The sequence below is a fragment of the Daphnia carinata genome, chromosome 10 (genome assembly GCF_022539665.2).
Source record: "Daphnia carinata strain CSIRO-1 chromosome 10, CSIRO_AGI_Dcar_HiC_V3, whole genome shotgun sequence".
Classification (NCBI taxonomy): Eukaryota; Metazoa; Arthropoda; class Branchiopoda; order Diplostraca; family Daphniidae; genus Daphnia; species Daphnia carinata.
Window position 1 is genome coordinate 4,302,395 of NC_081340.1, and position 27,016 is coordinate 4,329,410.

The following is a 27,016-nucleotide window of genomic DNA, read 5'->3' on the forward strand; positions in this document are numbered from 1 at the left end:
TAGACGATACACGATATTTGCATCGATTCGAACCATATTAAGACAACGTTTTGGGCAGGTACCTGGCCGGATACAGCGTGGGTGGTTCTCGTTGATGACCAAAAAAATTTCAAGAAAATTGGCACGGGGGAACGATCTGGTGAATTGCTAAGAGGCAGATTTCTCTTAGTTTTCTAGGACCATTTTTGTAATGTGACCCATATAGAAAAAAGAGAAAAAAAAAATTGTATTCAAACGACGGGACGCATATGTGACTGCGATATTCTACGCGTCTCTATTTCGAAGGGTTTTACACCTTGAGATATGTAAAAGAAAAAGAAGTTTTCATCCACTTTATCCGGTAAAAATTGTGAACACAAGGAACCGGCCATTGGATTCTCGTCAAACCGGGCCAAGGTCCGTATTCACTCTATGTCTAGCAGGCGGCATTGGCCGTCAGACTAGAGTCCATATTCATTCATTCATCAGCCTAAGGTTACGCATATCTTTAGAGATCGTTTCTGATTGATGGCCTACAGTTAATTGAATTATTGTTCGTGACATTGCTCTCATTTTGAATGCATTTTTGTTGTTATGCAAGCGAACATCCAATTGCTCGTACGAAAGAGAAATACTTTTGATCGCATTCGAGAAGATTTAGAATTAAGTTAAAACAGTGGGACATTGTTGACCAATAGTTACCAGCAGAAGTCGCATATTTACATTTCTACACATTTGAATAGCGATATCTAAGAAGCTTAACCGGTTCTTTCGTCGTCTTTTATTTCATTGACCAAGTCTGCAATCGTAGACAGATAAGCGGCAAAGCGAAACATGGTCTATCGTAAAAAACCAAAAAAAATGGGTCGCATTAAAATCTCCAATCTTTTTTTTTTCTCGACTAGCAATTCGCATAATTTTGGGCTCGCAAAGAGAAACGGACAGGTTCTCTATCCAGACAGAAGCTACAATTCGTATAAATAAAATGATGTCATAAAAAAAAAAAAGAGAATGGTGAGATATCTGGGCGTTCTTATGTCCCATAATGCCCATCAGACACAAAATAGAAACTCTTTTGCGACTAAAGTTCGAGATTGCCTGATCAAATTTTCCAAGTCAAATGGGATAGAAAGGCCAGAGAAAACCGTTGGGCAACGGACGCTCATCGTAGTAGTATTTGAATAGCCTATACTGGTACTTTAACGTTAAAAACCGCGCGCAACAAAACCCGGCATTTAGAGTGCACCCGTATGTATGACTCGTAGGCTTTAAGCAAGTGAACGTTGTGCTTGCGCAATGTTTTTAGCTATTGGGCACAGGGAAACCATATATTTTTTTTCTTTAACAATGGGTCTTTCGGCTAATGTTTGTAGGTCAAAAAGAAAAATACAAAACAATCCCGCCTACCGCAAATTAAAACAATTCGAATGAGGTATTCACAAAAAGAGGCCAACCAGGCCCTTGAGTTCCACCGCATTCAAGGGTATGCACAATTAGATGCAGGTGGAGCAAATGAGAGAATTCTGCATAGCAAAACCTCCTTATCTAGCAGCTTAAACTGGGATGTAATAAGATCAACAACATTCTAAATGTACGATTTTCAATGTAACAATTCCCATTACATAATTATTATCAGCTTTTAACGCAAAAACAAAAACCTGTCGCGTAAGGCAAAAAGCGATTCCTTCAACAACAAAAAAAAGTGAAACAACAATTTCCGTTTAACAACCAAGAGAGACTCTCTTGCAAGTTGCACGGACTTCAGGGCCAGCGAGTTACTACACGACATTTTTTGAAGTGTGGCAGTTCGGCTAGACGATACACAACGTGTAGTTTCAACCTTAGAAAAATGAAAGAGACACATTTTGGAAAGTCAAATGGCACTGGAACCAATACGCCAGACATTAAATTTTATGCTACTACTACCGGTGCCTCGTTTGGAAAAGAAAAAAAAAAATCCTGTTTCGTACTTTCTGAGTCTGGCTAGTTGTGGGGTCGGTCTAGTTTTCGCTTGCAGCTTCCTTTCACTCGTCCTTGGTAGTATGTGTGCATTGAAAAAAAAAAAAAAAAATAACTCGCATGTAGATGATTTTCGTTGGACCACATATGGAGCACGCGTTCTTACCCGACGTGTATAAAAGCGAGAGTAGCTCAATTGCAACTTCACATCCTCACCAACTGTTTGTTCTCTTGGACATCAATCGGCTCACTCGTGCAACACAAATCTTATTTTTCTTTTTTTGGCAACTATAATGGCGGCTTTTAAAGTAAATTTTATTTCCCTTACATCCCCCCCCCAATTGTGTGAAAAAGACTCAACTTAAATTTTTTTTTTCTCTCTCCTCTCTGTTCTGGATAGATTGCGTTGATCTTTGTGGCAATGGTGGCAGTGGCTTACGCTGAAGAAGCCGCCCAGGAGAGCAATATCGACGATTTGGAGTTGGCTGAATCGAAATCCAAGAAACACGGAGGTTACGGAAGCAGCTATGGCTACTCCGCACCTAGCTACGGAAGCAGCTACGGTTATTCCGCTCCTAGCTACGGTTACTCTGCTCCCAGTTATTCCGCTCCCAGCTACGGTTACGCTGCTCCCAGTTACTCCGCTCCTAGTTATTCCGCTCCTAGCTACGGTTATGCTGCTCCTAGTTATGGTTATTCCGCTCCTAGCTACAGCTACGGAAGCAGCTACGCATATGCCGCACCCAGCTACGGAAAAGGCAAAGGCAAAGGTAAAGGTAAAGGCAAGGGTGCAAGCTACGGAAGCAGCTACGGCTATGGCGGTTCCAGCTATGGTTACGGAGGCAGCAGCTACGGTTACGCCGGTAAATCATTTTTAACGACCACCCAAGATGGCACTTGAATAATAACGGGTTTTTATGTTGTTTTTTTCAGCACCATCATACGGAAAGGGCAAAGGAAAGGGAAAGGGTAAATAAATGCAAATATTTTAATCTTTTCCAAACAATTTCCTTCATTTTTGTTTTTGATTAATTTTACGATCAACAGGACAGAGCTACGGATACTCTAGCTACGGATACGGTTATTGAGGTATTTAAAAAATAGAAGATCATTCACGAATCCTTTGATTAATTGATTTTTAAAACATTCAAAAAATTGCTTGATTTGCAGGGAAAGGAAAGAGCTATTCAATTTGATGACAAGACTCAACCTCTACATAATTAAACAATGTGTTAATTTCCGTAACGATCGTTCCCGTATGTATCCACCATGTGCTTGTACGATTGAGCTCAACAACTCTAATTTAAAAATACATCTGTTATAAATAAAACAACGTATTTTCACTTCTTTTTTTTTTTTGTGAGTCACCCTTGTTTAACAGACCGCACCCATGTCATGGTTGCGGCTTATTAATGAAACCGCTGAATATAGTTATCGGTAGATTCCTAAACTTTCTTTGCCGTCTTTAGCGGGCATTTCCCTTTTTTTTAAAATGTAGGTTGAAATGCAATTTACATAACGACAGGTGCTTTTCATTGAAAAAAAACCCCAAAACTTTCTACTTAACATGCAACAAGCCTGCCCCACCCTATCTATGTGACATGTTGGCAGATGAATTTGAAACACGCGCCCTTCCAACATGTCCCCCTATTACTATTTTCACGCAGAGTATTTGACATTTTGATTGCAATAAGAAAACAACGGGGAGCCTTTTACAAGGGGGAAAAAATTATTCCGCGCTGAAAGTAAAAAAAAAAAAAAAAAAAAAAAAAAAACAACGACTAGGAGAAAACGAAACGAGTTGAACGCATTCTTATTATTTTTTTTTTGTGCCCAAACTTTTCACGAAATGTTGCAACGATATTCTTGGAACGAGTCGCTACTCAACGTTAACAGAATGAGAAAAGCCTTGACACCTCACGAGTTTTAACACCTGAACCGATATGTTTTTAATCGAACGTTTTCAATTCCGAGAAACATGCATAGGGATAATAAAACGGATTTTTTAAACAGATCCAACGCGTGCAAAAAGTACCGCTTTAAACGGAAACACTTGTTCGTTCATAAAAAAAAAAAAAAAACGCACATCAAGAGGTAAAAACAGGTTTCAACGCGCTCAATAGAACAACCCTAATTTGGTTATTTGGAACACATCCGGCCGTATGTGTGCGTGTGTGGTGAGAATAACGAAATCTAGTATTACTTTTACCTCCAAAATAACAACGCGAACTTGATCCACTTTTTCTATCACTATATCAGAGGGCTGCATTTTGTAATTACCATAGATATCAAGAAAACAAAAAAACTAGCCGGGTACTAGTTGAAGGTTACAAGATTCCTGTTTTTCTCTCTAACGATTGTTGGAAATTATAGGGCGACCTTTCATCTCTGCTGGTATGGGTAATTCACTTTCATGAATTGAATGCTGTTGGTGTGTATGACATAACTGACGTGCACAAAAACAATTCGTGTAAAAAAAATTTTAATACCGAACGTTCGTTTTTTTGCTCTGGCAACGGTATCGAAGTAAAAGCAACTAGACGCGTACTTTCCGGTGAGATGAACGCACTCAAAAGGGCGACTGAATAAAGTTCATTGTTTCGCCCATTCAAATTTCGGAAAATCAAAATCTGTTTGATTTTTAAACCTTCACTTTTCGCAGTAAACAAAGTGGAGGAAAACAAAAAAAGCCACCCACTACGTTTAGATTTTGGAATGCCACTCGAAAATTTGGATGCATATATAAGCCGACAAAATTCTCCACAAACAAATCATAGTCGAATTGACATCCCAAGAATCCAGTACACCCCATTAGAAAATGATCGCCTTCAAAGTAAGTTCAATATTTTGAATAAATCAATAGGAAACACATCTTTATCTTCCTGTACTACCCCAAAGATTTTGATTGTCGTTGCCTGCATTGCCTTTGCCATGGCTAGCGAAGTCGTCGAACAACAAGCGGCCGCTATCGACTCAGAAAATGGCAAGGATCTGCAAACAGCCGAGGGTACCCTCGGAGTGTACGGAGGTTACGGCGGACTCGGTTATGGGGGGCTTGGCTATGGCAATGGGTTGTACGGCAACGGACTCTACGGCGCTGGATATGGTCACGGAATTGGTTATGGAGCAGGTTACGGAGGTTATGGTCTTGGATATGGAGGTAGGCAAACACATTTTTATACGAGTTCTGGGCATAGTTGAATTCAATTTTTGAAATGGTAGGATACGGAGCTGGTTACGGATCAAACTATGGACACAACCACGGACACAATCACGCCAGTTCTGGTTACACGAGCATCAACAAAGTGATTAGCCATGGATCAAAGAGCCACAGCAACGCACATGCCCTTGGACATGGACATGCTCACGGATACGGCCATCACGGACTTGCTTATTAATATCCACCCTTCATAATGTAAATCGGACTTATAAATCATAGAGTACTAATGTTCTTCGAGACCCTGTATGGATAGTATGTTCACACGCATAAATATACGTAAGCTTACTTTAAAAGAATCGCATTACTGAAAAAAATGACAGAAGTCCAATTTTCATTGAAATAATTATATACAAAAATAATGACGCCACGAAAAGTTGAAAATAATTTCTTTGGTCCTTTCCAATCAACAAAAAAAAGGGCGGACATAAACGTAAAATTCGCAACAACAATTTTTTTTTTTTTTATAAAAGAGAAAATGCCCGATAACGCAGGATCAAGTTTGCTCAATTACTGCCTATCTACGTTTGGTGTTGGTTGTTAGAGCAACGCCAATAAAGAGAAAACATGCCTAGTGTAGTTTTTCAAACCTACTCTAATAACAAGAACATAAAAGTCACTAGTATGCCAAGAGTTCCTTCAATCGCTGTTATGATATTTTTTTTTTATTGCCACCTACATTTATAACGAGTCATAGTTTGTCCTTTTTTTGTCGATAGCCAAAACTGAGCACCAATTTTTTTTTTTAAAGCTAAAACTTGACAGTTTATAGCCAGACAATCGAAAACGCTAGGCAATCAGACCGCGAACGCTTACGTGAAACTATAATAGTTCAACTCCAAAAGAATTCTCATACAAGTAGAAGAGGGATAGAAAAATAGCGAAAATGCGGAAACGTTTCCCCATTTTAATTTGCAAATGTGTAGGAGAAATGATTAGAGAAAAACTTTCGAGGGTCTCAATCTCCAGACCTTCCCGGGAAGACGAAACAGGCGCATCGTGGTTTTTTTTTTCTTCAGGAAGGTGTATGATGCATTACATCCTAGAGAACCCTAAGGGGTGCGGCGAGAAACATAAAACTAGAAACAATCAGCTGTTTTTGTTTAATAGTTGTGACAAACAAGAAATATGAAAGGTTTAATACATAGCGACTTTCTTCTGCACGCAGAGAGAGCGAGCATCCAGTAAATGAATTACTAACCGTATCTTACATAGATATGGCGGTACATGATCAGGGAATTTTAGACAGGAACTGTCACCGTTTTCCAAACCTAAATCGAACACAATCTAATCGCAACCAAGCAGACGATTGTGAAACAAAAAGTCCGTTTGTTTTCGAATTTCAATGGTAAAGCCTGTATCAAATTGAAATGAACAAAACCTTTTACTATATTCACAATACATTGTTCTGCAAATACGATCTACAGCTGGGGTTTTGTGATCAAATGTTTTGGCTTTCGCCCAAAGTATATAAAGCAATAGCCATCGAATTCAAAATCATACTCGACTTGACAATCAAAACATCAAGAACACCACTCCACTCCCTATCTTTAAGGAAAAAAAATGATCGCCTTCAAAGTAAGTTGTTGATTGCTCAACGTAAATCAAAATACAAGTTGCCTTCAGGAATGGCGCAAAATAGATTTTAAATTTCCTATTTTACCCCAAAAGATTTTCATCGCCATTGCCTGCATTGTCTTTGCAATGGCTGATGAAGAGCAAAAGGAAGTCGTTGAACAACAAGCGGCCGCTACCGACTCTGACACAGGCAAGGATCTGCAAACGGCTGAGGGTACCCTTGGAGCGTATGGAGGTTACGGTGGACTCGGCTATGGCAATGGATTATACGGGCATGGATTGCATGGTGCCGGATATGGTGGACTAGGATATGGCCATGGAATTGGTTATGGGGCTGGTTACGGAGGTTCGAATTTGATTGATTTATAGATAATTTGGGGAGATATCTAACTTTAAACATTGTTTTCCCTCATGAAAAGGTTACGGATTGGGTCTCGGTTACGGTGGATATGGTCATGGACACGGAGGTAAGTAAACCAATTTTGGATTTTTATCAGAGATTAGGAGTCATATTTGGATTGTGATACTATGACAGGATATGGCACTGGTTACGGATCCCACTACGGAAACAACCACGGACACAATCACGCCAGTTCCGGTTACACCAGCATCAACAAGGTGATCAGCCATGGATCAAAGAGCCACAGCAATGGTCACGCCCTCGGACATGGTCATGCTCATGGATACGGCCACCACGGACTTGCTTATTAATACCCTTCCTGTTTCTGAATCATCGCTAGAGCAAAAACTGTACTTATTCGCAAATTCAAAATATAGATTATCGGTCAAAATGCAGACTACAGCTAAAGCGTGTCTAAATTTGATTTCTTGTTTACCGTACGAAATTTACGAAACGGGTTTGCAAAATCGTTTAGTCAACACAATTTGAGTTGCGAAAACCGGTTTGTCCCTAATAGCAATACTTCACGCACCGAAACAAGCAAAAACAGCATGATTGTTACTTTAAAATAAAAGGCCACGAGCAGCCGAAAACGTGATTTGAAAAGCCCAATTTGATTTGGAGGAGTTGCTTGTTAAAGTTCAGGTTTTTTTCGCCAATGAAAACCAATTTTTAAAATATGAGCGGAAGTTCAGATAACCCAAACATCGTGTTAATTACAGTAGTCGCGCAATGGAGTTATTGCGCAACTAACGCCAAAAAATTTTTTTTACAGTTTGTTCTAACAGCAAAAGAAAAGCCAACATTTAACGTTTGTTTTTCAAAACAAGGGGCGGAATAACAGGCTATAAACCCTCCACATTAAACTGACCATTAAACAGCCACATAAACTTGCAGTTTTCAAATATGTTTGTTTTGTTTTTTAAAATTAGCTCATCGTGAAAGGTTGCCATCAAAATTTTCGCCTGGTCTTTAGTTCAATGTTGTTTTAACAGCCTATTATATATGTTTTAAAAATGTGTATCGTAGAACAGCAGGTGTAAAAAAAAAGGAATAAACCCCGGATTGAATTCAAATGAAATTTTCGAAAAGATAAAGGACAGCAAAATAATATGGATTAACCAGCTTTGTTCAGTGGTAGGAGAAAACAAGAGAAATTCGACCTTCAAGAGTACGATAGTCTTCAAGCAGCTCAAACAGCAAAATAGATTGTCAATCGTAACAAACGAAAGATTTGTGATTTCATTGCGAACTTTAGAAAAGTCCTTTCCCAACGTTTTCATAATCCTAATCCGATACCATCAATTCACTTGCACGCTCGAATGACTTTAATGAAAGGATCGGTTCTTTGTCAATTTCATTGTTAAGGCCCATAACGAATGCAATCGACAAACCTTTCACTCTGTTTTTCTCTTTTCACACAAAATCTATGCCTAACTGTTGATTGCTGTAAGAATGTTTTGGATTTTGGGCAAAGTATATAAGCAGTTGGGACCGATCCAAAAATCATACTCAACTTGAATTCTCAAGCATCCAGTACACCTTTCTTCACTCCACTAAAATGATTGCATTCAAAGTAAGTATTTACTCGCCTTGAACAAGTAAAAGCGAAAATCAGAAGAACAACAAGCAGTCTCTGTACTACACATCTTTCCCTTGCTATGCTACCTCAAAGGTCTTGATTGCTGTTACATGCATCGTCTTTGCCATGGCTACCGAAGAGCAAAAAGAGGTTGTCGAGCAACAAGGGGCTGCCATCGACGTTGACAGTGGCAAGGATCTGCAAACGGCTGAGGGAACCCTAGGAGTGTATGGAGGTTACGGAGGACTCGGTTATGGTGGACTTGGGTATGCTGGACTCGGCTACGGCAACGGACTTTACGGCGCTGGATACGGAGGACTAGGATATGGTCATGGTATTGGCTATGGAGCAGGTTACGGAGGTTTGAATGTTAATTTTTATGAATAGTTTGAGAATGGAAATCAATTCGTAACATGTCTTGGTCTATAAAGGTTACGGTTTGGGTTTAGGTTATGGTGGACATGGTCATGGATACGGTAAGGAAACGAGTGTTGCACAGCTTTTTGTAAAACGCTCACGTGTAAATGTGCCCTGTATTTGTATGGTAGGATACGGCGCTGGTTACGGATCAAACTACGGACACAACCACGCCAGCTCTGGCTACACCAGCATCAACAAAGTAATCAGCCATGGATCGAAGAGTCACAGCAACGCCCACGCTCTTGGGCATGGACATGGTTACGGATATGGCCATCACGGACTTGCTTATTAAAATGTCTTCAATTTGCATCCCAATATTTCTCATAGCAATAATATAGTAATATCAATGACGCAGCCTCAATTTTCGTCGAAATAAACATGTTACGACAGCATTTTAGCTTGTTAAACCTGTCAACAGTATCTCACCAAAAAAATATCAGCGTGGCAAATTGCTAATAAACATGGTACACAGTAAAATAGATGCAGAAACATCTTTTACGATTGGGAAAAAGGAAAGTGCCAATTTCCCTATTACGAACTAAAGCCATGCCTGTTTGAAATGTGGTGCAGTCTACTGTACTGGATTTGGTGATCATGCCCAGAAACAATGGGTCTGTTTTACATTAGCATAGCCGAGGTGAATATTGAAGATTAGCACTTACCCTCTCCATTCTGTGGGCTAAAATTGGATGGCACACCGGTATACCATGATTGGAATATGCCACCAACATCTATTTCATTATTTAGTGGCCTACAAATGAAAAAAAGATACTTTTCATGTTCTAGTTAGAGCACATGTTTTAGAAGGGGGAGATTAAAACTTACAGCCTATGACCTTGTTACGTAAGCATTTGCAGCTCCATTTTTACGACCCAAAAATTTAAGCAGTGTTCTTCCTCGTTTCATGATGGTGTATGATTGTTACACTTCAATTAATTATTTAATAAATTAAGTTCAAGTACGTGGATTTGCTCTCAACGGAAACTTGGCGGGAAACTAAGACTAACAATTGGAGACAATGCTTCTCACGTTGTTGAATTTCAAATGGTTACGACGTATTAGTACAATAAGTACGGGTAGCAAAAAAAAGAAGACACTTCTTTCCTTTTTTCCAAACGGAAGCATAATTTTTAAAATTCTAATTAGCTATTTGTTTCATCGACTGTAATTTTCCTTGCTTCAATTCAATCTCTTAAGCTTTTCTCTCGTGAAAAGAAGGATTTATCGTAATAAGCTTTAAAAAAACATGTAAAAGCAGCTCGCAAGCTGTGATAAATCTGGCAACTGTAACTGGAAGAGCACAATCATTTCCCGCCTAAACATGGGTTACCCCTTACCCTAGTGCCACGTCATCGCTGCGACATCCTTTTTTTTCTTGGTTTAGTATCTAAATTTATCCCGAAGTTAACCGAGAATTGCTTTGTTGCATGTCCATACCTATTAAGGACGAATTACAAGAATGACCAGTGCAAAGTACTACACATGCAATTTGTGCAATGTCTTACCTTTTCCTGGAATACAGTTTTTTGTTCACCGAATAATAGATATCAACCCCAAGGATAAAAGGTGCCAAGTGATGAAGCGTGACAAAGATCAGTTTAGCCTTGACATGGTATTATTGGAATGCAGTGAAAAGAGAGAACTGTTAGTTCTGATTTTTACCTGACTTTCTATAAACGACGACAACAACCAAATAAGTCAAAGGATGTAGAGGTGTGGCTCGTTCACGGGTAATTCCCAACAGAAATTGATTGAAAAGCATTGCATATGGCGCAATGGCGTTCTATGCGTTCGAAACTTTCCCTCGTCTTGCTTTGGTGAATTACTTATATTTCTCCTTATTTTTTACAATGATATTACCCTTCGAATCCCGTTTAAATTTAGATAGTTATTCGAGCACTTCCTCCATCAACAAATTTGACTTTCTTATTTCTAGGCCTATATATAACTAGCGATGAAGGAAGTAACGACATCCAGTCTAGTACATAGGACAATCTCCCTCACCACAAGACTCACCGAAAGCTTATATTCAAATTGAAAATGATTGCAATTAAGGTATATTCACTATTCAAAAGTTATGTAATCACCCATTGCATTTAATTATATAATCACTGAAAAAATTTAGATTTTATTTAGCGTCGTTTGCATCGCTGTTGCCATGGCTTCTGAAGAATCGCAACAAGTTCCTGCGAAGGAAAATGAAGACCTGAAGACGGAAGGGACACATATTGGCGGCTATGGATTAGGAAATGGAATTTATGGTGTTAACCAATTCAATAATGGCCTTTACGGTCACGGCCTCGGATATGGAGGCTATGGCAATGGCTTTGGTCTTGGTGGATATGGCGGAATCGGTGCAGCTCATGGAGGCATTGGAGCTGGCTATGGCGGAGTCGGGTCTTACGGAACAGGTTACGGAGGAATCGGAGCAGGTTATGGTGGAATCGGAGGTGTTCATGGAGGTCTTGGGGCTTACGGAGCTGGTTATGGTGGGATCGGTGCTTATGGTGGAGTTGGCGCTTACGGAGGCATAGGAGGTTATGGAGCTGGCTACGGAGCTAACCACAAAAATGCTCATGGACACAACCACAATCAAGGCCATTCCAGTTACGAAAGTTTCAACAAAGTTAGCAGCCATCAGAGCCACAACTCAGCCGCTGGGGGACAACACTCCGGACAGGCAAACCATGCTCTCGGTGGGGTTGGATACTAAATGAGAGATTGACAATAGCTCAATTAATTTAAACTTGAAGATGCAAACTTTATTTCAAATGATTTCTTGATTCTATTTTCGACGCAATAAACATATTTAACTCATTACAATGTTTTTGCATTTTACTCATTGAAATTAAGTTCAAGACAAAAGGTTTGAACCAATGCTAATTTACATCAATCAATGTAATCACAAATAAGGTTTGCTAGCTGAATGTCATTCATCGTCTTGAATCACCAATAGAAAACTTTTGCGCACCTGCATACTAAATATAGCGTTCAGACGGTTAGTCTTTAAGTGAAAGTGAAAAACCAGTTTTCATTTTGTTTATATAATCGTTTTTTTTTTTAGCAATTCACCGTGAGCGACATGCTATAACTGCAGGCATTAGATTTCCAGCTGACGTTTCCATTAAAACCTAAAGATGCGAGATAAAAAAAAATTACTACATTACCTGAAACAAAATTGTCCATCAAAACCGTTCAGTATTACAAATGCACTTTTTGAAATTATCTACAATTCATAAGTCGGGCAAATTTGTTGGTGTTCTCTCATATCCACGTGCACCCATTTCTTTGTTTTGGTCCCCTGAAAAGTAACAGGGAAAGCGTTCCGTTGTTATTCAAACGCCATGGGAAAGGTCTGATGAATAACCACCATAGATAGGGAACAGCCAAAAGGACTTTCAAGGTGCCCTCTAAGCCGATAGTATGAATAAATTCCCACAAAGAACTTTTTTCTTTTTCCTTTTTTTTTGTATGAAGCTATTATTATTGTTTTGTTTTATTTTTGTCGTACCTTATTTTTTTTTTCGCTGTTATTCGTTGCCAAGAACTTGAACTTGGAAAGCTCTAGACGAGTCCTTGATTCTTTTTATTACTATGCTAGCGTGACCGCGTGACTGACGAAAGATTCGTGAGAATTATTATTTCCCGCGTACACTGATAGTTATCCTCACCGGGAAGAAGATGACGATGTGGTTTTTAAAAATTCAATTTTTAACACGAAACATCTGCAAAACATCAACAATAAGAATTTAACACTCACTTTTATTGATTTTGATAACGCGGCTATTTAGCGGAAATGGAGCTTTTTATAGTTTGAACAAAAAAGAGGGTCACCTTGCCAAATTAGTAAAGCATAACAATCATGCTAGCGTGCAGTTTTATCCTGGTTTCCGAAGTTGGTGTCGTCGGTATTTAACGAATGGAATTCCTGGGGAGCTATTGCAGTTCGTTCTAGCTCTTCGTGACTGCAGGCGAACGGGCTGCCAACAGGTAAACAAGAATACATTTTCTTTCATTAAATTTTCTTACCTTTAGTTTGATTTTCTCTTTTTACAGATTGCTCTGCAGAATTACACCCGCTACATTTAATCTTTTCAAAATTTGCGCTATATAATTCCGCTAGGATGAACCGCGCGTATCTTGACAAGGTAAAATACAAATTAAATTCTATTAAAATTAAATCGTTTTTTACCATTTCTTTTTGGCCAGGGCTAATTACTTCTGAACTGCTACGTAATTCTGCAAATGGGCATCCTATGCATCTGTTCTTGCACTGGCCAGAATTTCTTCTACCATTTACTGATTATCCACAGTCGGATGGCTCCGACAATTTCCTCAAACAGTTAGATAATTAAAGGCTTCAGATATGTTGCGTGAAGCTACTCTGTACGCGTCTCATATATAGCCTACTTGGGTCTGTAATGTATTATTTATAACCGAACAATACAGTATACGAAAAGCAAACACCATTCGTTTACCTTTTTTCAAAAATAGTTGACTTTCCTTGAACTGCCAAATATAATAAATTTATGGTACAACCATGGCATTGCTGATAGTATCCTCCGGCTAAAATGAAGCAAAGAAAGAGAATATATTAATGCTCATAAATTAACCGCGCAAACAGGCTGGCTTTGTGGTCTGTCGGAAAAGAAGTGTCATCAAATTACATTCGGCTAACAGGTAGTCGAAGATTCACGACACGAGGCGCATTTTCAAAGACATCCGTAATAAGACTGTTCAAAGTTTCGTGCCTTTGTGAAATTCCAAAATATCACTCATCCCTTAAAAAGTATACTATGCTTGATATGGTTCGAACATGAAACCGGTCGAATTCAGTTTACCTTTTTTTTTTTTTTTTTTATTTTTCGGCTCACGAAGATCGTGGTTTCCTTTGTTTTCGCTTTCCTCTTGCGGTATGTTCCTCCTTCGCTCGCGGGAGATGACTTTGACTTTGGTGAAGGTTAAGTTCTTCCGGGCTCTTCCCGCAATTTTGTTTGGCTGTATAAAAAGCCTAGCAATTCTGAAGCAAATTCACAGTTCTTTTGCAACTGGCATCTCTTCTTCTCCTCTCACATCATGCATTTCAAAGTAAGTCTATTTCATTATTGTAAACGATTAAAATTCAAAATGATTACCTCGTGCACAAAGAGTACATGTTTAAATGTTTTTGTAGATCATTCTTCTTTTGGCTCTCATTGTTATGACTGTATCCTCCATGCCAACTGTCGAAGACATTCCTGATTTACAAGCCGACGATCAGTTTTTGTACGCATACGGTTACGGTTATCCTAGTTACGCTTACGCAGCTCCATTGCCCACAACGTACCACGTCCCTGTTGGTAAGTTTGAAATAAAAACAATCCCTAAATTAACACAAATGCCAATAGATCATAAGTAACAAACAAACGTTAGTGGGACATTAAGCTTCCGTCTGGTCAGAAAGAACATAGATCGTTCTGGAAAATAAACCCCTTACCTTAATTACATACATAAAATACGTATATATATACATCGAACAACTGGAATTAGAAATCAACATTTCATGATTTCCAATCAGCCAACTATGTAATCAATTTAGTAGTAGACGTAGTCATCTGCTAATATCAATCTGCTTATGCATTGAAAATCATGAATTGCTTTTCCATCAGCAAAAGATATACCAATTACAGAGTATCTTTTTAAATTAGTTTAAGGCCTTTTTTTTTAATTCCATGAAATATTTGGGATATTACATGAAGATTGACATTAAAATAACCTAGGGCTGATATTTTTTTGCAAATTAGGATAAAAGTTTAGCGTAAAAATAACTTCGATTTGTACTTACACATTAGCGGCTCGTACGGATGGAGTCCCGGCTTCCACTGCAAAATTGGTCACCCAGCCGGTCGCCTATGCCTATCCTGGTTACCCATACGCAGGATATCCGTATTCTGGAGGTTTTGGTTATGCATATGGTTACCCTATTACAGCGTAAAAAGATACTCATCCTTAACTAAAGCATGATTTAAAGTTACTGCCCTGACATAAGCTCGCGCACATTCCACCCTTTTTCTTTTTTTTTAAGTTGTTGATTGTTTTTAAATTTCTTTGACCGGGAACGGGTTTTCTGGATTCATTTATTTCCCCACCTAATGTTTGATTTGAAAAAAAAAAATAACTTTTAGTAATCGTGAACTCTTGATTAAGTTCATCAGCTAAATTTATCGTTAACACTATCGCATTCGCTATTTTCTAGTTGTCTTTAGTATTTTTATGTTTGTAGAATTCAACTTTCCATCTTTACACGCAGTACCTAACCACACGTTTCCGAATCCCTAAAACTAGTGACTTGCACGAAAATTATTCTGTGATGATATTCAGTTAAAAAGGACGGCCAGGTTTCAATCAAACTTCAAGTGCTATTGGCATATTTGCAAGTCGTAACTAACGTACTGTTATTTTGCTCTTCCCATTTCTTTAATTAACTTATAATCAACTCCCTTTTTAATTTTTATTTACTTTGACTGACTAATAGACGTTGCTAACTTTTGAAAGATTCTACGACGGGCATCCATGTTGATTGGTGAATGGTCGTCGTTATTGGCTTCTAGAGTTAAGACTTGTGCACGCTGGAACGTGATTACACAAACAAAAGTGAAATTTTCTCTTATTCAATAGCCGTAGACCTATACCTTATTTTCATTTCAATTTAATACTACTGATATTTAACTAAAACGCTTCCAAAGTAATCTTTTGTCATACCTTTGTTGTTATACGAATAAACAGTTCCTTACGTTCGTAAGAGCATTGATTTTTTCTCGTCACCTCACGAACAATAAGCAGGCTTTTAAAATTTCACCATTAGTTCTCTGAAAAAAAAAAAGAAACAATTAGCTTAAAAATGTTTTGGCAATAAAAAAAAATTGTTAAATATGGTACACACACATAATGGTAGTAGACTTAAGTACCTGAATATTAGCAGAATCCGTACGACAGGTTTGTCTAGTGCACGGTACAACACTAGTTGAACTTGACATGAATCCATAATTTGTTCGTGAACTTGATACTCTGTAAACTGGTAATGATCCCAATAAAAGGTTGGGCAACAAAAATACCCACCTACAACAGAACAGCACACTTCGAGTTTTTTTCGTCAAAAAAGGAAAGAGAAACAAAAAAAAAAAAATTTTCCTTTATCTTTATCGAGTTCCTGCAAATAAAATTAACTATCACTCGCTATTATCAATAAAGTTAATATGTTATGGTCCAGTGCATCGAAAGAAAGGATTACCCCTTTAACTCAACTGTGCATGTCTATGATTAAAACAATTGGTAAACCTTTCACTTTGCTTACACAGCAATTGTTTGTCACCGTTTGCCATGCCTTAACACGACTTTTCGATGAAATACCATGGCTTTCACCAAAGTATATAAGCAGTGCCGATCGATGTAAAATTCACACTCAAACTGAAATTCAGTCTTCCAGTACAATCTCCAATCTCAATTAAAAATGATCGCCTTCAAGGTAAATCCATTTCCCAATAAACTCATATCACTGTTAAGAATTATGACAAATAATAGCATTAATTACGAATTAAGAACGATGATTTTTATCTTGTTTTACTACTCAAAGGTTTTGATCGCTCTTACGTGCATTGTTGTGACCATGGCTGCTGAAGAGCAAGAGGCCGTTCCACAACAAGCGGCCGCCACCGAATCTGAAAGTGGCAAGGATCTGCAAACAGCCGAGGGTACCCTCGGAGTGTATGGAGGTTATGGTGGACTTGGGTATGCTAATGGATTGTACGGCAACGGACTCTATGGTGCTGGATATGGTGGACTAGGATATGGCCATGGAATTGGTTATGGTGCTGGTTACGGAGGTTTGAATTATTAAAGGATATTTTACAAATTGTCTGAAATCCCACTAAAACTGATTTGTTTTCTGAATAAAAGGTTACGGTTTAGGGCTCGGTTATGGTGGACATGGTCTTGGATACGGAGGTAAGTAACTAATTTTGGAACTCACCGTTGATTAAAGATTGGAGAAGTTTTTTGACGATGTCGTGTTATCACAGGTTATGGAGCTGGTTACGGACACAATCACGGACACAATCACGCTAGTTCCGGTTATACCAGCATCAATAAAGTCATCAGCCACGGATCGAACAGCCACAGCAATGCTCACGCTCTCGGCCATGGCCATGGACATGCTAACGGTTATGGTCATCATGGACTTGCTTATTAACGTCATTCCGATTACTAATTTTATATATCTGTATAGTAATATTAACTCATATGAACAACGGTAGACTGAACTTATTATCAAGAATACAATGAAACAGAAGCATACCTTAACTGTTTGAATTTGTTCTCTCTTCAGACCGCTAAAAAGAAATGGTGTGGTGATGTAATGCCAATAAAGTCCGCATACAGTGAAAGCCTATGAATCTCACAATCATTAGTATTAAAATACATTGTCGGCAAAATACTGATCTACAGGTGCTTTCGATAAACTCACACACTTCCACCACCAAATTTTAATAAGGTCGGTATTATAATTTAATTAGAAAAGAAGGAATACTTTTTCCATTGTTGACCATGACTTCTTTTCCTTGACCTATTTTTGAATAAAATCAAATACTATATTTATTTCATATTAATACTTATATAATGGTGGTAGGGTATTTCAGTCTCTCGAGTCCAAAATCGTTCACGAATATTATAGCCATCCAATTACCATGAAGTTCACAAAGAATTATGCAGTGAAAAGCTGATTCATCATCTTTCTCCTACTTGACATTCAGCGAGTTTCGGGCAACTCATGCTTCAACCTGTTGAAGTCATACATGAAAGATTAAAGAAAAACAATCCACCAAGGTATTCTATGTTGACTATGCAAAATTCTTCCACAGCATTAGAAAAACATGAATAATAGCTCACTTGAAATTGAGAATCTCTTAATAAATGATATGCTTAACAATCTTCCGTTTAGCTGGCACTGCTATCCGTTTTTTCCTGAAAAAAAGAGAAGGGGGACATTAAAGACAAAATGGAGTTTGAAACCGTTTCACCCGTTACCTACCTCTCACCCATCGCCAATTTCCTCACCCTAAATCTAATATCAGTCGAATGCTTACACGGTCGACTAACTGAAATGAAAAGATCTATTGTTTGCCAATCTTTATGGAAGCTTAAAACAAATTCGAATGCCGTACCTTTCACTCGTTCTTTGGAGTATGCGAATGCAGCCTATACCTCGTTTAACTATGTATATAAACACCAATACTAACGTAAATATCACAGTCCACTTGACATTTCAAGTATCTAGTACCCCACTCCACTCCCCGCTAAAAATGATTGCCTTTAAAGTAAGTTGATGTAAAGCAAATAATAATTCAAATTATGTTACCTGTGTGGTGAAAATTCTTATTGTTAAATGTTTTTTTCCCCTAGATCTTCATCGTCGCTGCGTGCATCGTTTTTGCCATGGCTGCCGAAGAGCAAAAGGAAGCCGTCGAGCAACAGGCAGCAGCCACCGATTCTGACACCGGCAAGGATCTGCAAACGGCCGAGGGTACCCTCGGAGCGTATGGAGGTTACGGCGGACTTGGTTACGCTGGATTCGGCTACGGCAATGGATTGTACGGAAACGGACTGTACGGTGCTGGATACGGTGGCCTAGGTTATGGTGGACTAGGCTATGGCTATGGAGCTGGTTACGGAGCTGGCTTTGGAGCTGGTTACGGAGGTTTGAATTTTACCCGATATATTTCTGATAATTTCAAAAAATGGCATTTTCTCATTTTGCTGTTTTACCTTTAAGGTTATGGTTTGGGCTACCGTCATGGTCTCGGATACGGAGGTAAGGAAGCAGTTTTGTAATCCCACCAAAATCCTCATTAACTTTCTTTTCTGTTTACTAATAGCAGGATATGGAGCTGGTTACGGACTTGCTTATTAATTTCTGTGTGCAAAGTAAAATATTTAAAAAGAATTTTTATTGAATATTTTTTTATTGTAATCTAATGCAATGGTGCGGAATTAAATAAATAGTAGTTCAAAACTTGTGTTGCATTACCGTTTTTTCCAGTGAATCAGGCTGTTAGGGATAGATTTTAAGCTCGATGCAATCACCTCAAAATTCATGGTGGACTGATGGGCAGACTTGTGTGGCCGGCGGAGTTGATACGCATGTTCCAACTTTCATTTTAGCACCAGAAGCCATCGAATCCCGTTAGATGCCCCCACCATCTCGTACTCGATGGAAAGAAAAGAACAATGTAATTATTATTATGGTTAAACGTTGAAGACTTAATAAAATTTTGGCACAAAATACATGCAATTGAAACATATGGAACATGTAAACACGTAATTAGTGAAATAACGGATTGTAGCAATTTCAAATTGAATACGATACGTTGATGCGATTGCAGATTACTAAAAATGAATGAAAATCTGTTTTAATGACACTTTCATCACGAAAATAGAAAATAGTTTTAAGATAAAAGAGAAAGTGTCTCATCGCCTATGTCTAGACGACGGCCCGTGTCATTCCTAATGTCTTTTTCGTGTTATCAGGTGCGGCCTGAACGAATGCTACAACTGGCTGTGAATGCAACGAATGCAAACGTGTTGATTTCCGGTGTCTGTGAGGTAATGCCGATAATGTGAAAGTAAAAGCAACAGTCTCCAAAAAATTTGAAACTAAAAAAACAGGTTCTGCTTTTCCATCAACTATTATAATGACCGCAAGCGTCCCGCACGAGAAAGGAAAGCCTTTTGATAATCCATTGTAAACATCGTTGTTTTTCGCTACAAGACCTGTTGTCACCATGAAAACAGTCACGATTTCCTATATCAGCCAATTTTGAAAACAAGCGCGTGCGAAATCGAGGAGTAATTCCTAGGTTAGTCTAAGTTTTGCACTGCTTTGTGCAAGTCTCTCTCTTAGTCTTATTCTAGAATAGGAGAAGTGCACGTCATTATTTCTGGAGCTCTATTACTACAGCTGATCTCAGGTACATCTTTTAGAAACTACAGTTCTTCATTGCCAATTAGAAATTGAAAATTTGGAAAAATGGAAAGGTGTGATTGTGCAATAGTTCAGACCGAAAGTTTCCTAAACTTCTAACTTTACCAGCTTTGGAACTTTACCAACTGCGAGATCGTAAAAAATTTCTAATTTAAGCACAGCTTAAATTTATGCAAATGCCCAAACTGAACTTTAGAACTGTAAACAGCACGTTCGAAAAATGGGACAAAAATCACATTGTCATTGACAAATATTAGGCCATACTACGTGCGAAACGAACGTTACTTTGACAATTAGTTACGCGACATGGCAAGTGAACAAACATTAGAGAGGAAAAAAAAAAAAAAAAAAAAAAAAACAATTGAGAAAATGGTTGAAGTCACCAATTTCTCATTCGCCAGCCAATGTCGATAAACTAACTATCGCTATTAGTGCCTTAATTATCGAATTTAAGTTGAAACTCATTCTAATTGAATATGCCATTCAGTGGAGAAACAATCAGAAAGGATGAAGATGCTTGTCAGAATCTTCATGCTTACCGGAGAAACTTTCGACTTCTATCACTTTCCTAACCGAGAACGTGTTAAAAACATGCTTCACTAAATCAATGTACAGTTTCAACTCAAACATGTCACAACAAAAAGAAAGGAAATTCGTTTTCTTACCAAAGATAGAGGCGTAGTAAAAACCCATCGAAGCTTATTTGGTCCTTTGATAGCTCGAAAATTCTTCAAAAATGGGAATCTACCGTCCGTTCCTCTGAACCCGAGAAGAGTGTGCAGTCTAGGAGAAATCAAACAAGTCGATCAGGTTTTTCCTTGAGTAAAAGTTCATTTGCTTTCTCCACGTAGAATCCTTTCACTTCATTAAGGTGCCGCCTTGTTGACAAAGTTCAAACAGTTGTTCAAGCGGTTTTTGTGTTTTCTCAAAGTTCACTCTCCGTTAAAGGTAGCCTCATTCAATGTGGTACGTACAAGTCCGCGGCACGTTGCTCGTTGTGTTTTCTCCATCAACTTCCTTTCACTCTTACTACTTCAATCAGCCAACAGTATTAATTCAACTCTGTTTGAATTCCACCGTCTTTTTTGTTTCTCAATTCAAGCCATTTATGGAAAACATCCTAGATTATAAAAGTGCAAGGCCAATTCGGTTTAAACCTCACATTTCAACCGACTCCTTCCTCCATTGGACATCAACACATTTACTCGTGAAACGGCCAGTTAACATACCCAACAGCATTGCTTACAGCAATGACAATTCTAAAAGTAAATAATTTAATTCAAGTGTTTACAGTGCTGTGCTTAAGCAAGAGATTTACCTTATGTTTCTTTTTTTGCAATATTGCTTGTGAAAATAGATCTTACTCGTTGTCGTCACTTTAACGTCTGTGACTCACACGCAGCAGACGACCAATCAAGATTTGATGCTGGCGTCCACCAAGGGCAAACGGCACATAAGTCACGTCGATCCTTATGGTAGTCTGCAATTCCACAAACCTCCAATCCCCAGCATCGATTACTACGGAGAAAGTGACAAAAGTCATGGAGGTAAATATTAAAACACATCACATCGTAACAACTCATTTTAACTTTAAAAAAATCTGAGATTATCAAATTTGTTTTAACATATTAGGATACATTGTAGTGTCACACGAGAAAGGGAAAAAACATAAATCAAAAGGAAAGGGAGGTATGTACAGACATTAACGTACCTTCGTTTGATTTGCTATTAATCCCAGATTAAATCACATTGTATCGTTGAAAATCCCCAACAGGTGGGTACGGATACAGCGGCGGATATAACGGATACACAGTCGCCGGAGGAAATGGCGGTGGAGACGACTCATCTGAAGGCGATGGAAACGGAGGTGGCTTCTTTGGAGACAATTATTACGTCGCCAAAATAAAAGGCAAAGGAAAAGGCGGATATCCGGGCAAAGGCAAAGGCGGATATCCAAGCAAAGGCAAAGGCGGATCATACAGAGGTAAAGGCAAAAAAGGATACGGCAAGGGCAAAGGCGAATCCTACGGTAAAGGAGGCAAACACAAAGGAAAAGGCTCTTACGGAAGTAAAGGAAAGGGCAGCACCTACGGAGGCAAAGGAAAAGGAGGTACACCTTATGGAAGCGGTGGATACAACCCACCCGGAAATCAATACGGTGGAGGTGGATATTCTCAAAACAATGGAAACGGAGGCTACTTCTACGTGAGCGGTGCAATCAGCAATTCGTACGGAAGCAGCGGAATTAAGGGCCCCTCATACGAGAACAGCGGAATAGGATACAACTCATTTGGAAACAGTCAAAGCGGCGGAAGCTCTTCGGAGAACAGCGGAGGGAGTTTTAGTGCATACGGAGGTGGTGGAACGCAAGGAAATTTTTACTCAGGCGGCGGAACAGAAGACAGCTCTTACGGAGGCGGCGGAGTGGATGATACGAACGGAGGAGGAGACGATTTTTATGGAGTCGGAGGAATAGGCGATTCCTACGGTGGGGGCGGTACAGACGATTCTTACGGAAACGTGGGAATAAGCGATTCTTACGGCGTCAGCGGAGTAGGTGCGTATGGAGGCGGAGTAGATGATTCGTACGGAGGAGGTGGAGCAGACGATTCTTACGGAGGAGGTGGAGCAGACGATTCTTACGGAGGAGGTGGAACAGACGATTCGTATGGAGGCGGTGGAGGATATGATTCTTACGGAGGAGATGGAGGATATGATTCGTATGGAGGCGGTGGCGGCCATGATTCGTATGGAGGCGGCGGATACGGAATCGGTGGCGGAATAGGAGGAAGCGCCGAAATCATTACCGGTGGAATTGTTACAACTGGAGACATCAATTCCGGAGCAATTCCAACGGCTGCAATCAAAGATGAAACTCCCTCTGCTGTTGTCACTTCAGAAGGTGATACATCCAGTGGAAAAACCGAAGGTGGCAACGAAGCCCAAGGTGGTACAGCAAGTACTACAAGCAATGATTCGCAAAGCAGTGGGGGCGGAACAGCCGACATCACCGGACGAAAGCGAAGTCCACCAGATACGACCGAAACAACGGATAAACCACCCGAAAGCACTACAGTCAAAAGCAACGACAACACAAACAGTGATTCAGAAAAAAGAGCCAAAACTACTGTAAACTACAACTTATCAATCAACGCTAACGGAGATACATCGGCCGCCAACGGAAATGGCAATAATAACACGGTCAAGGTAGATTTTAAAACAGATGGCACTGGCACTTCGGAAAACGCTTTCTCCCTCAGCGTACAGATTTCCTCTGGCAGCAATGGAAATAATTCACCCGTTCGATATGATGCACCCACTACTTCACGCCCCACACGATCCAGCAGTACTGAAGAAATAGACAGAAAAATTACAGGCGAGGGAAAAGCCGAAAATTCCCGTGGGAGTTCAACAGGTCCGAAGAGAAGCATTGCACAAGCTAGCAAAACAATTCAGGAAATCCCCGATAGCATAGAGAAACAATTAGATGAGCCTGAGATCATCGAGCACCAACCTGAAGTTCATAAACCGCCCGTCACTGTCCGACAGCCTATCAAACCCGTTGCACCAGTCAAAGAGCCATTGAAAGCTAAAACTCCAACCAGCACTCCAGACACATCCAGCTCATCTACTCCAGCCCCTCGCACAGCCAGCTCACCTACTCCGGCCCCTCGCACAGCCAGACCACCTACTCCAGCCCCTCGCACAGCCAGACCACCATCCACCACTTCTGCGAAACCCAGCGTATCTAACAACACAGTGGGAAGAAACGTAAACAATGAAAATATACTCCGACAAAGCAAGAATATAAATGAAACACTTAAATCTAAAGCAACTCCATCACCAGCCAAAAATATTACCTTAGGCCAAGCAAAGCCTAACGCTGCAATTAATGAAGAAGATGGTACTGGGTGTACTAGCGGATGTTTCAGCATCCCACCGATTACAATCCAAACCAATAGCACCGAAAAGATCAATGCTACGATCACCGATGTTCCAGGAAAAATCCGGCAAGGTCGCGAACAAATCATCGGCGGTGGACGAAAACAAACCCATATACCCATCGACAACTTGTCGATTAGTCATTTCGAAAGACCCACCACATCTAAGAAAGTTCCAAAAGGTACAGTACAAGCCGAAATAACGTCTGGAGTTGCAATTAAAGAAAACAATACTTCTGGAATTACTGGAAAAGAAGAAGTCCGATTGATAGGCTCTACAACATCGTTCGTCAATATACCAGGAGACGGAAATACCGGCTTCGAAACCATCCAACATGTTGAAAATGGTGGGCAACGAAGCGTTGGAACAGCAAACAAGACACGTCAAATTCCACGACCTACACCTAGACCAGCAACAGCCGACATCCCTTCTTTCTTCGAATTCGACGTGAACGACAATAAGGACTCTGAAAGCCCTAAATCTATTAATCAAAACGAAACGAAGCATACCATTAGTTCGACCAGTACAACAGTCCGGCCAACACCACGTCATAATCCGAGACATCGGCCAACGACAAGTACAGAAGACACAATTTCTGCTGGAGTCAAAGTAGAAAGTACCAAAGAATCCAGAACCGCTAACAATGCCCCAGCTGACGGACGGAAACGGAACCCTCCATCTCCTAGTGACGCACATCTCAATGTCACTCGTCAGACAACAACTCGAAGGCCTAGACCAGCAGTGGAAGGTATTCCTCCATTTGTCGAAGGATTCGCAGCTGTTAATGTTTCATCAAGAGTCCTTGGAATAGGGCAGCGAGAAATGGACATCGTGAATAACGGGCCTAAAAATAGCCTGAATATAAATAATGGAACAAATGTTAGACCGCAACATTTTCCCCGACACGCTCCAACACATAAACCTACCCCAACCACCGAAAGACAGCCAACTATTCCTGAAATTACATCGAGAAATGCTGGGAAAGACCAGAGACGACAAGTCAACACTACACCTCTGCCTGGCAAAACTGAGCGAGACCATCAAACTGCCGACGTAAAAGTTCACACTATCCAAGCAGTTAACCCGCCTTTGCTTGTACCATACTTACCTATCGATACATATTACTTACCCCTCCGCCGGCATATCATGCAAAAGGCATTACAACATTCTTGAAACGAATTTTTTTTTTATAACCTCTGATTTAAATTCCATGTCCTATTGTTACTGTTTGGTCACATCTGTTTATCTTCGTTACCTTGTATTGCATAGCGCTGTGTGCTCTGCAATCAAGAAAATATTAGAATGAAATAAAACGTTAAGTCTGACGTGATCTTATTCACCTGGCTGGTATGATTGCATCTGGATCTTTACTCATTTAAGATCACAAACATGGCACATGGTACGTCCAGTTTAGCTTCGCCTGAGCGCTTCAGGTAGTATGCTCGAATACATTTCCTTATCAGGAAAACCACTTTTGACAGTAACAACTCGTTTTCATGTATCGCGGATTATCTGTAAATAAATTAGAATTAGAAAACGGGGAAAGAAGCTCAAGACGATATAAGGAAACAAAAGCACTTGTGTTTCCACACAACATCGATGCAAACTATGCAAAGAAACTAAGATTCATGAAAAATTTACCAACAGTTTAAAGGAATTGCCCTTTGCAGGCAATTTCATAAATCAAACTCCCATTATTTTCGTAAACAATGATAGCATACTACCTATTTTTGATACGATTTTTTGAATGCGACATCTTGGACGTTGCCTTGACAGGGAAAGTAGAAAGCAAGTCGCTGACGATCAGTTCATCACGAGAGCAAACAGATAAGGAATACGCAGAAATGTAACCGTGGCTGACTCGATAAAATTGTTAGATAACACTTTTTTTTTTAAAGAAACGTAAAGCCTGCAGGTTACGTTACCACCCACTTTTAGATGTTAAAACGTTCTACGAGAATAATTACCATATTTTCAACGCCCATGCTCAACGCGTAGCAATCGAGAAAGCAGTACGACGACTTTCTCCCTCTTCGCGATGTCAACAATAGTAGGGTCGATGACTGTATCATAGCTTAGTAACTATGTCGCTGATCGAACCGCTCTTCATGCGGTGAAAGAGACAATTAGATGCGGGGAACATTTATTAGGAACCTGTAACCGGTTGGCTGGCAGCAACTGAAAGCTCTATAAGAATCAATAAATTCAACGTTAAAAAAATTAGGTATCCAACGTACGCAATTTATGCAACCATGTGCTACATTTTGAATACTAATGAACGTGTAATGATACTACCACAATTTTGTTTACACCACCCTGGCACGTGTTGTGACGTCTCCGATCACCTATCGCCCGAATACAAATGCAAATCCATTCTGCAAAGATATTTTTGTATATAAATAATAAAAAACACGTTTACGTTGCGATAATTAAGTTACAATCATGGAATACATTTTACACAGGAAAACTGTTTGAGGTCTCCCTTAGAAATGGTACAATTTCTCAACATACTTATTATCTAATAACTAGAGTATGCCTCTCGTCGTTATCCAGGATGTCGACAACAAGAAAATGCATCAGCCAGACTAGTTTACTGGGAAGCCGCTCTTTAAAGAAAATTTCTCTGTTAGAGTAAATCCGAGAAAGCTGTTGAGGCAGCTTTCTTTCATACCCTTTCATCGAAAACCCTTTTCACATATTAAAAAAAAAAAAAAAAAAAATCATGATTGAAACCCAATATCCCATTTCCCACGTTAAAAAAGACTGCATTGCGTAAACATTTAGAAAATGATACATTTATCCTTTACGCAACACAAGTTATTCATCTCCATTGTGGGATAAACTTCAATGGCTTGCTAAAACTATTACGATTGTTCCACCAGCAAACCCCCATGATAATGTTTTGAAGCAAACTATTGAAGATCG

General features: G+C 39.5%; 8 protein-coding genes and 2 long non-coding RNA genes across 16 annotated transcripts; 8 read left to right on the forward strand and 2 right to left on the reverse strand.

Annotated features, from left to right (window-relative positions):
- The first annotated feature begins 2,108 nt into the window (after positions 1-2,108).
- On the forward strand, positions 2,109-3,281 carry LOC130702504 (prisilkin-39-like). The gene is made up of 5 exons (XM_057524181.1): positions 2,109-2,246; positions 2,339-2,801; positions 2,872-2,907; positions 2,986-3,027; positions 3,109-3,281. The coding sequence occupies exons 1-4, from the start codon at positions 2,232-2,234 to the stop codon at positions 3,024-3,026; spliced, it is 555 nt and encodes a 184-aa protein (XP_057380164.1). The 5' UTR covers positions 2,109-2,231; the 3' UTR covers position 3,027; positions 3,109-3,281.
- A 1,385-nt stretch (positions 3,282-4,666) lies between these two features.
- Positions 4,667-5,433, forward strand: LOC130702520 (keratin-associated protein 21-1-like). Its single transcript, XM_057524207.2, has 3 exons — positions 4,667-4,771; positions 4,837-5,098; positions 5,161-5,433. Exons 1-3 carry the CDS (start codon positions 4,757-4,759, stop codon positions 5,334-5,336), a joined length of 453 nt encoding a protein of 150 aa, XP_057380190.1. The 5' UTR covers positions 4,667-4,756; the 3' UTR covers positions 5,337-5,433.
- A 1,228-nt stretch (positions 5,434-6,661) lies between these two features.
- On the forward strand, positions 6,662-7,545 carry LOC130702510 (keratin-associated protein 21-1-like). Its single transcript, XM_057524194.2, has 4 exons — positions 6,662-6,733; positions 6,827-7,079; positions 7,153-7,200; positions 7,269-7,545. Exons 1-4 carry the CDS (start codon positions 6,719-6,721, stop codon positions 7,442-7,444), a joined length of 492 nt encoding a protein of 163 aa, XP_057380177.1. The 5' UTR covers positions 6,662-6,718; the 3' UTR covers positions 7,445-7,545.
- Positions 7,546-8,580: 1,035 nt separating this feature from the next.
- Positions 8,581-9,527, forward strand: LOC130702491 (keratin-associated protein 19-2-like). 2 transcript variants are annotated; one of them, XM_057524168.2, is made up of 4 exons: positions 8,581-8,709; positions 8,809-9,076; positions 9,147-9,191; positions 9,264-9,527. In XM_057524168.2, exons 1-4 carry the CDS (start codon positions 8,695-8,697, stop codon positions 9,425-9,427), a joined length of 492 nt encoding a protein of 163 aa, XP_057380151.1. In that variant the 5' UTR covers positions 8,581-8,694; the 3' UTR covers positions 9,428-9,527. The 2 variants fall into 2 exon arrangements, with proteins under 2 accessions (XP_057380151.1, XP_057380143.1); XM_057524160.2 differs by having other exon boundaries at positions 9,147-9,527.
- Positions 9,528-11,009: 1,482 nt separating this feature from the next.
- On the forward strand, positions 11,010-11,973 carry LOC130702484 (keratin-associated protein 19-2-like). The gene is made up of 2 exons (XM_057524153.2): positions 11,010-11,190; positions 11,261-11,973. The coding sequence occupies exons 1-2, from the start codon at positions 11,176-11,178 to the stop codon at positions 11,846-11,848; spliced, it is 603 nt and encodes a 200-aa protein (XP_057380136.1). The 5' UTR covers positions 11,010-11,175; the 3' UTR covers positions 11,849-11,973.
- On the reverse strand, positions 11,955-14,407 carry LOC130702560 (uncharacterized). Of its 6 annotated transcripts, none has more exons than XR_009421993.1 (6): positions 14,271-14,407; positions 13,977-14,229; positions 13,803-13,916; positions 12,970-13,701; positions 12,341-12,860; positions 11,955-12,266 (listed from the first exon to the last, which is right to left on the reverse strand). It is a non-coding gene; the product is annotated as an uncharacterized LOC130702560 (long non-coding RNA). The 6 variants fall into 6 exon arrangements; XR_009421991.1 differs by having other exon boundaries at positions 11,957-12,266; positions 12,341-12,436; positions 12,647-12,860; positions 12,970-13,916; XR_009421988.1 differs by having other exon boundaries at positions 12,970-13,916.
- Positions 14,197-15,911, forward strand: LOC130702540 (uncharacterized). The gene is made up of 3 exons (XM_057524228.1): positions 14,197-14,223; positions 14,309-14,474; positions 14,967-15,911. Exons 1-3 carry the CDS (start codon positions 14,212-14,214, stop codon positions 15,107-15,109), a joined length of 321 nt encoding a protein of 106 aa, XP_057380211.1. The 5' UTR covers positions 14,197-14,211; the 3' UTR covers positions 15,110-15,911.
- Positions 15,875-19,306, reverse strand: LOC130702551 (uncharacterized). The gene is made up of 10 exons (XR_009004341.2): positions 19,196-19,306; positions 18,934-19,081; positions 18,527-18,853; positions 18,333-18,464; positions 18,200-18,266; positions 18,058-18,132; positions 17,468-17,948; positions 16,765-17,390; positions 16,083-16,669; positions 15,875-15,983 (listed from the first exon to the last, which is right to left on the reverse strand). It is a non-coding gene; the product is annotated as an uncharacterized LOC130702551 (long non-coding RNA).
- On the forward strand, positions 18,431-19,172 carry LOC130702530 (keratin-associated protein 21-1-like). The gene is made up of 4 exons (XM_057524217.2): positions 18,431-18,485; positions 18,571-18,865; positions 18,941-18,979; positions 19,044-19,172. The coding sequence occupies exons 1-4, from the start codon at positions 18,471-18,473 to the stop codon at positions 19,076-19,078; spliced, it is 384 nt and encodes a 127-aa protein (XP_057380200.1). The 5' UTR covers positions 18,431-18,470; the 3' UTR covers positions 19,079-19,172.
- A 1,841-nt stretch (positions 19,307-21,147) lies between the features above and the next one.
- On the forward strand, positions 21,148-25,416 carry LOC130698385 (uncharacterized). The gene is made up of 5 exons (XM_059497238.1): positions 21,148-21,414; positions 21,507-21,696; positions 21,782-21,838; positions 21,924-22,706; positions 22,809-25,416. The coding sequence occupies exons 1-5, from the start codon at positions 21,400-21,402 to the stop codon at positions 25,262-25,264; spliced, it is 3,501 nt and encodes a 1,166-aa protein (XP_059353221.1). The 5' UTR covers positions 21,148-21,399; the 3' UTR covers positions 25,265-25,416.
- The last annotated feature ends 1,600 nt before the right edge of the window (positions 25,417-27,016 follow it).

Coding starts and splice junctions, on each gene's coding strand:
- LOC130702504 (XM_057524181.1), top strand. Junction 2,802..2,871: donor CAGCAGCTACGGTTACGCCG/GTAAATCATTTT, acceptor TGTTTTTTTCAG/CACCATCATACGGAAAGGGC. Junction 2,908..2,985: donor GGGCAAAGGAAAGGGAAAGG/GTAAATAAATGC, acceptor TACGATCAACAG/GACAGAGCTACGGATACTCT.
- LOC130702520 (XM_057524207.2), top strand. Junction 5,099..5,160: donor TTATGGTCTTGGATATGGAG/GTAGGCAAACAC, acceptor TTGAAATGGTAG/GATACGGAGCTGGTTACGGA.
- LOC130702510 (XM_057524194.2), top strand. Junction 7,080..7,152: donor TTATGGGGCTGGTTACGGAG/GTTCGAATTTGA, acceptor CCTCATGAAAAG/GTTACGGATTGGGTCTCGGT. Junction 7,201..7,268: donor ATATGGTCATGGACACGGAG/GTAAGTAAACCA, acceptor ATACTATGACAG/GATATGGCACTGGTTACGGA.
- LOC130702491 (XM_057524160.2), top strand. Junction 9,077..9,146: donor CTATGGAGCAGGTTACGGAG/GTTTGAATGTTA, acceptor TGGTCTATAAAG/GTTACGGTTTGGGTTTAGGT.
- LOC130702540 (XM_057524228.1), top strand. Junction 14,475..14,966: donor AACGTACCACGTCCCTGTTG/GTAAGTTTGAAA, acceptor CTTACACATTAG/CGGCTCGTACGGATGGAGTC.
- LOC130702530 (XM_057524217.2), top strand. Junction 18,866..18,940: donor CTTTGGAGCTGGTTACGGAG/GTTTGAATTTTA, acceptor TTTACCTTTAAG/GTTATGGTTTGGGCTACCGT. Junction 18,980..19,043: donor TCATGGTCTCGGATACGGAG/GTAAGGAAGCAG, acceptor GTTTACTAATAG/CAGGATATGGAGCTGGTTAC.
- LOC130698385 (XM_059497238.1), top strand. Junction 21,697..21,781: donor AAGTGACAAAAGTCATGGAG/GTAAATATTAAA, acceptor TTAACATATTAG/GATACATTGTAGTGTCACAC. Junction 21,839..21,923: donor TAAATCAAAAGGAAAGGGAG/GTATGTACAGAC, acceptor AATCCCCAACAG/GTGGGTACGGATACAGCGGC.